Source organism: Styela clava, chromosome 5, assembly GCF_964204865.1.
Source record: "Styela clava chromosome 5, kaStyClav1.hap1.2, whole genome shotgun sequence".
NCBI lineage: Eukaryota > Metazoa > Chordata > Ascidiacea > Stolidobranchia > Styelidae > Styela > Styela clava.
The window spans coordinates 3095763-3109274 of record NC_135254.1 but is presented as its reverse complement, the minus strand read 5'-3'; the positions used below and the strand labels follow the sequence as shown (position 1 = coordinate 3109274).

General features: G+C 34.4%; 1 protein-coding gene across 1 annotated transcript in view; it reads right to left on the bottom strand.

Moving 5' to 3' along the window:
• Positions 1-9350, bottom strand: part of LOC144422696 (uncharacterized) — a 486406-nt gene extending 477056 nt beyond the window's left edge. The window contains exons 1-5 of the mRNA XM_078112422.1: positions 8453-9350; positions 7763-7921; positions 6207-7040; positions 5670-5879; positions 5045-5146 (exon numbers count right to left, since the gene is read on the bottom strand). Coding sequence (XP_077968548.1) covers positions 5045-5146; positions 5670-5879; positions 6207-7040; positions 7763-7921; positions 8453-8693 — 1546 coding nt within the window. The 5' untranslated portion in view covers positions 8694-9350. The remainder of the gene's footprint in view (positions 1-5044; positions 5147-5669; positions 5880-6206; positions 7041-7762; positions 7922-8452) is intronic.
• Between the last annotated feature and the right edge of the window lie 4162 nt (positions 9351-13512).

Here is a 13512-nt window from a genome sequence, read left to right as displayed (position 1 = left end):
TCAGAATATCTATGAAAGTTTAGCAGAAGTTGAAAATTTTCTGACAAAATACTTGGTGTTTCTAATAGATTAATTCAACTTGACAACCCAACAACTTAATTAAACATTGAAATCAGAAATTATAAGGAAGACCGCTAAATATTTAGCTTGTCATGATTTTACTGCATCTTTGAATCAAATTCTAAATTAAACATAGAAGAACTAAATTCTATAAACAACTCAAATTTACACAAACCATGAGTTTAATATTACTCAAGTTTCAACAAGCATGATCTATATATGGCTATGTTATGATTTTACTGCACAAATTGCTTCTATATATTCGAACTTTTCTCAATAACAAACCTTTCAAAGCTTTGATATCCATTGTAACTGAATTAAATCAGCATACCAGTTTAAATTAATTATAGATGGACAAAGCATGAACCAGAGTCAACCCTTATAAGCATTATACAAAATACTGCCTGATTCTTTATATTCATATTTATACGAAAAGCAATAACTCATGAGGGTGAATGCAAACAAAGCTTTCAAGCTTCTGGACTGTGCAATTGCCTAACGCAGTGGTTACCAAAGGGTGTGCCGCGGTGCACTAGTGTTACGTAACAATAGAGATGGACACTGCTTGCTGCAATTTCCCAAGCTGCAGTTTATTTATCTGTTGAATAGAGGTTGTTTAGAGTTTCAAAATAAAATCAGGCAGAGAAAAGTTGTCATTAGTCTTATATGTTTACAAACATAAAGTACACATTAATGATCACAATATTGAATTTTATTCAAATTTTTTCCTATAGTGCGCCGTTAGCAGTTTTTTCCCTAATAATTCAGCGGCACACAAAAGTTTTGGAACAGTTGGCCTAATGGTTGAAGTGTTGGGCTGAACTAAGCTGACATCACATATTGAACATCTCGGTTCAAATCCATGCCAACCACCTCACCCAGAATGAAATAAATTGGATAGGAAATGCAGAACCAGAAAATTCAAAATAATAATATCTCCTTAAATATCATTAGATATCAGTGTCTGATAGCTTAAATTTCATTAAATATAAGATATGACAGAATTAAAATTTTTATCCTGGGGAGAGAAAAGTCGATATGAGGACTTAATTAATTAAGTGGCGAACCACAGCCTCTCATCCGGTTACCAGTCTATAACACGTAAGAGATTGTTTAGCCAGTTATTCGTTTTCGGAAGCCTGGACTTGATGGTGGAGGAGGCTGTAACAGACCAGTGGTTACGTGAACCACCCTACTAAATATTTGTGACAGTACTATTATAAGGGATGTCTTTGCCATTATATCAAAATCACCATATTTGGAGCATTTATGAAATTAAAGGGTATGACAGAAAATTTTCTATTTTCCATCCACGTTATTTGTTTACATCATGTTGTATTTAGTAAATTTTGACATATATAATGATTTTGCTTCTCAATTGCTCAATAAGATATATACTTGTGACCCCTCAATGAATGGATTCAAGAAATTCACAATAACAATAATTGTACCAAAGAATTCTAGGCAAACTATCAGGTTGTGGGCATCCCTAAATATTACTTTCAACAAATTGTGATTCTTCATTTATTGCACTGGTATTTGTTTCAGGAGAGAAATTTAAATCAATCGATGTTCAAATATGCTGATGTGCAATGGGGATTAATATCAAGAACAACAACCTTCTTGAATAAGAATCTTGATTCCAATAAATCTATAATTTATTTCTCAACCGACAAATAAATTTGTTTCATAACTCACCTTCAGACTTCCAGCAGGAAATGAGTAGGTGATGACAAGAGTCCACCTTTCTTTATATCCTGGCAGTGATTCTCGCAAGTAATCCCATGACCACTTCCCATCAGATGGTTGTTGGTTGATGATTTTTAGACCAGAAGTAGTTTGACTTGATGACTGAGATTCAGCACCTGGATAAATAAAATCAAAACTTGTAGCAAAAATAATGTTTGTTCCTGTTTAAGCAAAAATGCTTGTGATCAAGGGGTTCAATGATATTTGAAAGGTACCACGATATATAAAAAAAATTATAAATAAAATTAAAAATTAAAACAATGTAAATCATGGTACCTAGATGTAATTAAGCTATTGTGTGGTTAGATGAGTTTTGGGCAATACCATGGTCAGGGGTTGCGGCTCCAAATTGTGTCGGAGTGATAAGTAGGTAGGGTCGCAAACAGGTCATGGGGTCGGCGGGGTCGCTGAGGTATGGTAGAGGATGTACAAAACATCTGGAATTTGAAAAACCATGTTAAATTTAGCAGTTTGTACCATGGCTTACAGTAAACCAGGCCCATAGGCATCGCTCTATGCTTATGCTATAAAAAATGTAGGTGCTTATTGTGACATCACTGTTTGGTTTTAGCTTATATTACTTAATACCACCACATGGCGTGGCCGCCTTCCGGCGCCTTTTTGCACTCGTGGCCCCCCTGTTCGCCATTCCAAAAAAACTAAACGTGTTGGATTGTATTATACGATCTTTTATGGAATGCAAAAGCAAACCACAGACAAGTAACTAAAAGCTTTTTAGTATACAATCAATGGGAAGTCTTTTAAATATATAGCCAGACAAATGTCACTGTTAACATTGAACTCGGAAAATTGAACTAGAAGTGAATGAGCTTTCTTACTAATTAGTGGGTAAGAATCTGATATGCTACTTCATAGCTGCTCTCAAGAGCGGGCTTTTCCTCTGATAAAACCGGACTTGGACAATGTTTTGTCAATTTAACTCGCTTGACATCCAAGAAACCGATATCAACCTCTTTCACCTGGGAATGATTTTTGTCATGGTGGTTTTGGAGTTTAGATGGACGTAATGATTCATTGCTAATTACGGTTCCATTACATTTGAATCCACGTACATTTGAACCCGTAAACATTCCCACCTGCATACTATTGCACCTACAGATATTTGAGCCCATACTAACCCTAACCCATGAATTTTAACATCCGCATGTAGACTGAACCCGCGGATATACGGGTGCAAATGTATGGGTTCAAATGTACGTGGATTCAAATGTGCTGTCACCCTAATTACACACGAGCAATGCAAGCTCACCTCGATTTGCTTTGGTCAAGCCAAATCCAACGTAACTGTTGTGCCATTTCCGTTTTCCGTATTTTGGGCATTGGGAGTTTACAAATGGGTTTTGCGTCTATAATATGATAGCGACGGTTATCTCGCACTCGCAGTCTAGTGAAAATGCTCGTTTACAGGTTAGACGGCCTGCCGTCAAACTATTTTGATTGGTAGATTCCAAATTCCATTATGATCAAACAATTCACTCACAAGAAAGTGAATACACCCTGCGATCGCAAATACCGCATGAACGGAGAATTTTATTTTAAAAGGAAAGTATGCAAACGAAGTCGTTTCGTGGTCAAATTGTAGCCTTGTGTCGTGGCCCCCTTGAGCTGATTCGTGGCCCCCTTGATGGGCCATCGGCCCCCGGTTGAGAACCACTGCTCTAACGTTTCATGAAAAATATATATATTGAAATGGGGATGCACTGGACATTTGAAAGTTGTCTTTGGGGTCGCCCTGGAAAAAGCTTGGGAACCCCTGGCCAGGTGGTTAACGTCCTAAACTTAACTGTAGGCTTAACAGATTACACATCTCAGGTTCAAACCCTGTTCCCCCCTCATGTCAAAGTGTGTAATAAATTGGGCCGGCAATGCCTTACAGGGAAAAATCTTTTTTTTGAATAAAGTGCCTTTTTAAATATCAATGGCTGTAAGAGTATCCTTTCATGTAAAGAAATGTATCAAAAAAATTTAATGTATCGAATTTCTGAGATTATGATGTAAAAAACAACACTGACATAGACAACTTCGAATATGTCATATGCATCAGACAAAATATTATGAAATTCACTGACATCGATAATAGGAGTATTTGGCTGGTTAATATACCTATAATATTGAAAGCCTTTTTGTGGAGTGCATTAATAAACAGTGCAACTGAACTTGATTTAGAGCAATGATGGGCAAATTATGGCCCGTAGGCCGGATCCGACCCGCAGAAGTGTTTCATCCGGCACAAATCAGCACAGCAGCTTCTACGTGGGCGTATCTTTTTCAGTGAATTACAGTGGATTATGAATTTGCTGTTGCGCAAAATATTTAATCTGTGGCTGATACGGGCATTTAAAATGTCTTCCCATATTAATTTGATTATGTTCATTGTGTCGAGTGAGGTAAAATAAAGGCACTACTACTCTAAAATACTACGGTAATCTACGGACATGAAATACGCGATAAACTATTGACCGGATTATAAATAAATTGGATTCAGATTTTTGCGACCTTGGAATTTGTCACTTATGATTGTTTTTAAAATATCATCGTTGGGAAAATTCCAGGGTCTTCATGTTTCTGGGAAATTCATATTTTCCTGATGAACGATTAAATTTTCAAAGGCAACCCAACATAACGTGTGCCGTCAATTTTGCGATTTACACAGTCTTAACAGCATTTTTAATCTGTTGCGTGCCTCCTAAAACAAAACCTATGGTGTTTCCCTCTGTTTTATTTTTTAATATTTTACATTGCCCCTTTCAATCCAAAAATTGTGGTTGCGGATTCACTTTTTTATTATCGAAATGCAATAAACTGTTTTTATTTATAGTCTCATATTGAGTCTCCGGCCCAGTAAGCAAGTCTATTATCTAGAACTGGCCCACTCCGGCCCAGGAAAGTAATTGCCCAACCCGATTTAGAGCTTTGATTTTTAACTTGAAGACTGAGATTCTGCACTTGGATTGATAAAATCAAAACGTATAGCAGAAATACTGTTTGGTATTCATAAAGTCACAGGAAATGCCTGTGATATAGACGTTTAATAGCCAAGGTATGATAATACACAAATTCATATTCAGATTTACATTTACTGTGTCTAGTTGTATTTTCACTCTTTTGTGTTTTTGATATGGGCCTCAAAGGATGCTGTAATAAAATAAATGGATTTATATTTGACCAATTTGAAAATAATTATTAACAGGAGAAATGTCTCAACGAAATTTACCTTGACACTTGACTTTAGCAGTCTTTTGAGAAATGGACTTGTTAGCACTAGTCGAAACAGCAAGCTGGTTTGTTGCAGAGATATTGGAAGGCTGAGCAAAATCTAAAAAAAGAGTGAAAATTATTGATATTGACTAATATTTTCAAAACACAGTAAATGTTCAACCTAAATTCTCCAAGCTGGGAATTGGGATACTAGACAAACCACAGTTTCATGGTTTCGATGGAAAATCAGTAACAAGAATAATATGGCTAGTATGGTATGGTAGAATAAGATTTATATATCCAACATGCAGAAGAGGAAAGTGAATGAGACGGCCTAATCATATGACAAACCATGACCGCTCGTCCGGTTAACAGTCCATGTTGGGTATGGGATTAGTTTTCAGATGCATGGACTTGATGGTGTACCCAAACAGCGGTTATGTGAACCACCCTACAAGGAGTCCAGCAATCTTATTGCACATAATTAACTCGCAAGGAATTCGATCCTGCGAACCCATGCATGATAATCAGAGATGTGAAGGTGAGCGTATTCCTAATGCTTAGTCACATCCCCAAGCCAATTAGCAGTCTCTTCTGCAGAAGCCCGCGATTACCAATAACAATTTAGAAATCTAGAAAACCTTTCTTTCTAGTTTTGAGCTTTTCAATCTCAATTTTCATTTTCCTCTTTTCTTCTTGCACCCGCCTCATTTCCTTTTCGTGCTCTCTCCGCATTCTCTCCGCATCCCTCTTTTCTTGTTCATTTTTTAATTCCATTTGCTTCATTCTTTCTTCAAACTCTTCTTTGACTTTTACAACTTCCTTCTCTGGAGCGCTTCGTACTACAGAACCTAAAAGTATTGGTTTCATTTAGACAGAATAATAAAAACCACAGAGCAAAATTAATTGAATAAACAAAGCAAGAGTGTTTCTGAATGTTATATAAAGCAAACATCTTGGGTATTATCACAATATGTCAGGTATGATTTAAGTTGGGGTAAATATGAAATCTAGACTTTATTAAAAAATAATTTCATATAAAAGTCTCGCAATAAACTTTGTTTCTGACGAGTTCAAAATTCAAAATTCAAAAAGGTGGAATATACCGTGTTCAACCAATTATCCAGATTTTAATTAAAGAAATATTTCATTAAAAAAGATAGAACCTTTCTACTTACTCAGTTCGGGATGAGGGCAAACAAGTTGACCATGAAAATATTTATGTTTCCGAATTTGTTCGGTATTTGGACGATTCTGTGGTCGGAATCTGAGCATCCAACCAACCAAATCCTCCAGATACCCTTCTAGTTTGCTCAGGTCACATCCTTGATATCGTTTGATATTGAGATTCCACGAATCTGGGTCATTACCGAATGGGTGGGAACCATCGGTCGAAATGAAATGGATTACGAGTGCGGAAGAAAATATGTCCGATTGTTTAGAACAACTGTCAGAAAGGTATATTTCCGGGGCCCTCCAACCATCGGTGCCAACACGTAAAGTGCTCATTTTGGTTACAAAATGTCCTTTTCTTAACTGTTTTCCCAAACCAAAGTCAATTATTTTGAGAATTCTACCATTGTCCGATACCAAGATATTATCTGGTTTGAGATCACGATGTAGAACTTCGTTAATGTGAATATGATCGACAGCTTCAACAAATTGTTCTATTTGTTTATGTTTGACTTCGTCAGTCTTAGGCTTTGGATCGTCTTTGACAAAGTCTGTCAAGGTTTTAGATTTAAAGTATTCCATTGCGATGAATAAATGTTCTATTGGACCTAAGAAATAAGTCCCAGATTGGAGGACAGTTATCACATTTGGGTGGGAACGAAGCTTTCGGATGATTTCCACTTCTTTCCTATTTTCATCGCTGAGTTTGATAGTTTTTATGGCGATTGGATCGAATCCTCGAGAACCTTTATGAGTCTGCAAGCCTCTGTAAACTTCACCATACTTTGCTAGTCTTTCATTATAAAGCAGGAACAGGTTATGATCGACACGAATTGAATCTGTAAAACATAAAATAATATGTCTTTGATAGATAATTTGAATTGTGTGTGAAACACATCTGGTACAAATCTAGTATTTTTTTACATCAAAGCCACTGGGAGCTAAATACTAAATACACACATTTCCGTTAGCGCGAATGCCACATTATTTTCGCCTATGAACAATCGCCACATGAAACTTCATATCATGGTGCAATTGCACACTCTATTGCTGTTTTAAAAGCCTGCCACAAAGGGACATGTATGAGGTGTTTTTTAATAAATTATCGAACAATGCATTGTTTTTATTCACTTATCATCAATATGAAGGATGATGCTGTGTCTGTGTTATGGCCAAAATGTTATAATCAATTTGCAACTTCGTTGCCGAGTGGTGCATTGTTCGAATGATAATCTGAAGAGCGAGTACAAAAATTTAATCTCAGTGTAATGCATTTTACATACAGCTGTATATAGAAATATATTCTTTCGAACGTGCACATCAAATTTAGTCTTGGCACAAGGTTTATTGTTTTCCACTGTTGCTTTTCTAACACTGTAAACATTGTTTATAAAATGTAACTCTTTACATGGCCCGCCAATATAGGTGGGCAAAATTTTTGGCCCCTGATCCAAAAACCGTGCCAACCCCTGATATAAACACTTACATGCAAAGTTTGTGTCCAGATCAGCCCTAAAGTTTCCTGGGAAAGATAGAATCCACCCAAATCGTGTAAACTTACCTGCAAAATGGAATGGAATTTCTCCTTCTGTTTCATTTTCTACTGCATCTTTAGACTTTGCTGCCTTTTGCTTGGTTGTTGAGGTTTTTTCATATGTATTGCTGCTTCGATCAAGCGTAAAACCAGAACTTCCAGCAATACTGGTTTCTATATTGTCCCCTGTTGAGATAAAGCACAATAGTCAGAATGGTATTTATTTATTATTTACTGTAAAAAAAGTTTGGTTGAAACATGCTATTATTGTACAAAAATTCCTCCATGAGTCTTGGACAAATTAAATACTACAGTTCTTTCTTATTTTTTTCTGTTTTTTTTTTAATTCACCCATTTTTAGTTTTTCAATTAAGCTCTATTGTTACAAAAGGAGCATTTTCTTGGCTGTTGTTATTTCAGGCATGGCTGGAAGTAACTTTGTACGAGCCAAAAAATATGACAAATAAAATTAACAAAATTTCACTATTTTGCATAAAATATCAACTGAAGGATATATGAAATGGTTATTGAATTGCAGAAAAATTTATTAGCACTTGTCTTTATTCACCCCAAATAAGGTAAAATGTCATTTATGTAATATTGACAAAAAGCAAATATTATGAAAATATGTTTTTATTAGTAGGCTATAGACATAAATAAGATCCAATAATTAATCATTACGACAAAACGACAATTTCTGGCAGAACTTATTCTCACCTTCCTTAATGGTTTGTTTGAAAACGAATGTTGGAGCTACAACAGTTCCATGTTTTTCTGAATGTTTTACGAGACTTTGGAAAATATTTTTACCAAATTCTTGTACCGTCCCAGGCATCGAAGGCCTCGATACTTGTAATGCATTTCGAACTGAAATTTGATCGCCTGCATCTGAAAATTCTGTAGATTCATCTGAGGAATCGGCAGAATCGATTTCTCGTATTTTACCAGATTCAGCCATTTTACCAAATATAGGATTGAAATATTGGATGATATGTTTTGAGTATCAGCCTTATCAGGCTGTGCTATTTAATCTAAAACAAAATATGATAATTTAAGTAATAAGTAATGAACAGTTATGATAAGTAATTGAACAGTATTCATCATAGTAATGACTTCATTTTTTGACAAAAATGGGAAGGGATATCGATATATAGCTATACAAATTTATGTAAGCAACAATGAATCCAACAATTATTGTACTTTATTATTTCTGCTTCTAGTGTCCTAGTTTATTTCAAAAACGAATACCTTTGGTTAGACAAAACGTTACAAAAATACATTTGTGTATATTTACAACATTCTTCCAATATGCGCCCAAGGAAAGATAAGGAGTGAGCCTCCCTTAACCTCAACACATAGCTATATAGTTTTATTTAACAGTGAGTTTCCCCATATTTGGGTCTGGCCCTGCCTTAGATATAATTAATATGATAATTTATATATATCAAGTAAATAAAATATTCTGCACTATTATCAATTAAAACTAGCTTGCAAACCACAGAGCAATACATGATTGTTTGCAAACTGAAAATGCTCAGGTAGATATATAAAATCGATAAATATTGCAGTGCTCAAAATGAATATAAAAACTTCAATTTATTTTGATAGAATTTCGATTGATGTTTTATTAGCAACATGGTGGAAGGTGGACGTCTTGTTTACAAAAACGTCATGACATCACAATACAATTATGCCGAAACAATCGCCCTCAATACCACGACAGGGCAAATGCTCAGTCTAATTAATTATGGATACTCAACTCTCCCAAGCTTGCCCGTTGCAAGCATGCCTATGAGAAATGGAACAGCTTATTTTCTAAAATTCCAAAAAGGGTGGCGGCACACTTGAAAGTCTTGCAGCACACAGTTCGAGAAAGGCTGGACTAAACTCTAGCACAGAATAAATACAGGTAAAGGTAGTGCAACCAAAATACAGATTACAGAATGCTGACAATTCAGGTCATATGTGACATCACGAATACGACGCAATCCGTGTTGCACAAAAATGCTAGAATGTGACATATCTCTGAAAAATAGGATTTCATGAATGCGCAATATTTGAAAACTCGAGGATTTGTAGCAGGGATTCACTGTATTCAAAAATCCCTGACAATTAGGCACTTTTTAACATTTTTCCCTGACGCAAATTTGACCACTAAAATCCCACACATGCCAGGGAAAAATATTGCGTATGGCAACCCTATAGTATTGGAGACACTTACACTTGTTAAACAATATTCAACCTGTGATCCTAATAATGATGACTTTATAAATTAAATGAAAATTGCAATTTATAATTCCATTAAAGAACACACTTACATTACAACAGGTTCTATCATTTATTTCAAACAAAACTTCTCTACACCAAACAAGAGTATTTTCAATTTATCATACATTTTTAATATCAAGAGTTAGAAATTGCATGAAAATGATGACTTATTTAGAAAAAGAATTATCACATCAACAGAGCATCCTATAACCTGTATAAGTAAAATTCTGACAGAGTTACGCTTGAACTTTTATTTAGTTCATCTTTCATTACTAACTATTCTTTTATACCTGATATCAATTATGCAATACTTGGCTATTAGAATAATAAAACTACTTGTACAAGGCTGCTTGAAGGCAGAAATACTGTTTCTTGATATCTTTCAATGGAATATTTGTCAACAATAGGACAGAGCTCAAAATTAAATCCTGATACTTCGAGAGCGACATCACATACATACGTAATATAAAATCTCTGTATCACTACAATATAATATGCTAAGATATCAAAAAGCATAAACATGTATTGATACAATGAAATAAGTTTGCCAATATTATAATAAAAACACACAATGGTAGAATATATTATAATGAAGTTTGCATTTTAAAACAATTTCAGTTTAAAAATAAAACTGACAACAGAAAATTAGATCACAGGAAAGTGTAAATCAACCAGTAACATCTTTTATGAAGTATGATTTATAAATATTATGAAACTTTATCCAATGGCTATATTTGACGTTTTATCAAAAAAAAAATCAAATCAATCAAAAAAAATTAAAATCGTAACAAAAGAACCCAAAATATGAGGGGCTGTGCCAGAGTAAAATGCTCTTCGATTTAGAATACTTTCAATTAAATTAAAACATCTAAACGCAGAATCATTTGCTAATTTGAGGGTGTGGCTGATTTGACCCGCTGAGGTGGGATATCTGTCGTATATTATTATCTACATATTTAGTATTCAGGGCTTGTTATTTCCCATGTAGTCACTATTCAGCTCTTCTTTGACTAGAAAAATACTCAAACATTTCAGGGCGTAGCTATTTTGACCAACTGACGTCATACAAAATACAAACAGTGGGTAATAAAACCTATAATATTACCAGGCACTACCATAAAAATTTGCGTGTTTATTCTGCAACAAAGGATTCCACAATATTTGCTCAAAGACATGCCATAAAACACTAACAGTCATAGTGATTTACTGCCTTTGTATTCCTTAATATCATTATGTTAGCAGATTTCACCTCTTGTAGAATAAAAACTGGAACTATTCAAGTGAAATATCTGCATAAAACTGCTCGGCTATCGAAGTATTCACCGTAAATATGTATGAGCATAACTTTTCTTAATATTGAAGTACACAACATCCTGGACATATATTAACATTTGGAAAGTTGATCATTCATTATTTTCGCTCCAATCCAAAATATAGTTTCTTTACAGGTAATAAATCCCAGTTATTAGCAATGTTCTGATCATCTAATGAGTCAGCCAATTCAGTATGCGTAACAGCAATTTGCAAATACACTTTATTTGGTTTTCTTCAGAAGTTTAAAAGACAAATAATTGCAAACTTTACTTGATATGCCCATGCATGGAGTACTGCTGCCACATCTGGGCTGATATTTGCATGTCTTTTCTAAAGTATATTAACCGACCTTAAAAACAGTTATATTAATGAATGAAACTCACCTAAAAATGTGAGCATTTCATTTATCACTTGAACTTCACAATATTTGGATGTTCCCATCCCTACCTAATCTCTTACAAGAATTTTCCACTCAAAATACTAAGGTAACGAATTGGCAAATATATCTTATCTTTTGCTACTATTTATCTGCTTACCAATTCTACACAAAATTTTGATTTGATTCTTAGGCTCTTAGGTTACCTTGGTAACTTGGTACTTTCTGATTGATATTATTATCAAGTTTCTTTCATATGCTGTATAAAAAATTTTTTTTTTAAAAATTCGCATGTTTCAATTATGTTCCCCTAGGTATGTAATACTGGCATTCTTTATTGAACAATCATACTGATTATATTCTGTTGCATTTCTGTTCCATGCTCATGATATGGCACAGTCAGTAATTGTAATTATATTTAGACATTTGAAAGTCAACAACTCACTTCTAGTGCGCGGCCATGAAGTATGGATTTGTAACAACTAAATCTGTTACGTTCATGACACCCATGCTTGTTTCCTTGTATTTTGTAATGGTACGCATACAAGTGTTTAGAATACGGCAATCCTTCAGACCACTGAAAAGTCTACTGAGTGCCGAAATTGGCAGACTACTCGAAAGCATCTTTTTCAAATTTTGACTATGGAATCAAATAAGTTTGTGAAACTGCTTATCAATGTTCAAAACCTTGGAACCTAACTTCACTAGAAATGCAAACAGTGGATAATGGAACTTATAATACTACTGAGTGTTACCATTAAAATTTGCCTGTTTATTGTGTGTCTGGATTTCAGAGTGAGCCATAAAACAGGTTCTGACAAATAGATTTTTAACTTTTGTATTCGTCAACACATTTATGTTGACAGATTTTAAATCCATTAGAATTAGGACTGAGTATTAATTTAGTAAAAACATTTGCTTTATATTGTTATATATTTAATATACATATCGTAACTAAAAAGAACCATGTACTAGAAGAAGTGTAACAATTATTATTAAAAAATAATTAATTTATAACTGATAACCCACTTTTGTCCGCCCATTTTATCAGTATCCAATAATAACTAATAACATGTAACTATCGAATAAGCACAAAGCCATGTTTAAACACCCACTGATGTCTCACAATATGTATAAACTACTGATATTTGGGAGGGCCACAGTTTTTCCGGTTTAACATTGTCTACCCAATTTATTACACTCTGGTGAGGTTGGGGGCGTGGCAGAGGTAAGACTAATGCTTTAACTGCTAGGCCAGCGCGCAACCCTATCCTGATAACAGTCATTTGCAAATGCACTGAATTTGGGTGTGTCATATGACGTACATGACTTTTAAAAAAATGCAACAAAAGTTTGCAAATTCATTTTCACAAATCACTGATGCATGGAATAATGGGCTAATGCTAATGTGACTGAACTAAAACTAGAATTAAAATTAGAAACGTTTCCTATTATTTCTTTCCTTTACATTTTAAAACATAACTACATGTGAGCATTGACTAAATAAATATTTTTTCTTAAGAAATATTTCTCAAAGCCAGATATCGCGTAATCGCTTAGACATAAAAGAAACTGATCTATGAGTAAGGATACGAGAAATTAATGAAGTGCCATTAGCTATAAAGATTATGAAGAAATATAGTGAGGTACCACTTTGCTTAATGCTGTATAGATAAAACAAAAATTTAGCTTGGTGCAGAAATGACCCAAACGCCTAACGTTGAGCTGCGAGAAAATGTCTTTATTACATGATTTTATGTTTAAAATAACCTTTATATAAAAGAAGATTCAAATCACAGATGTCAATGTAGCTGACAAT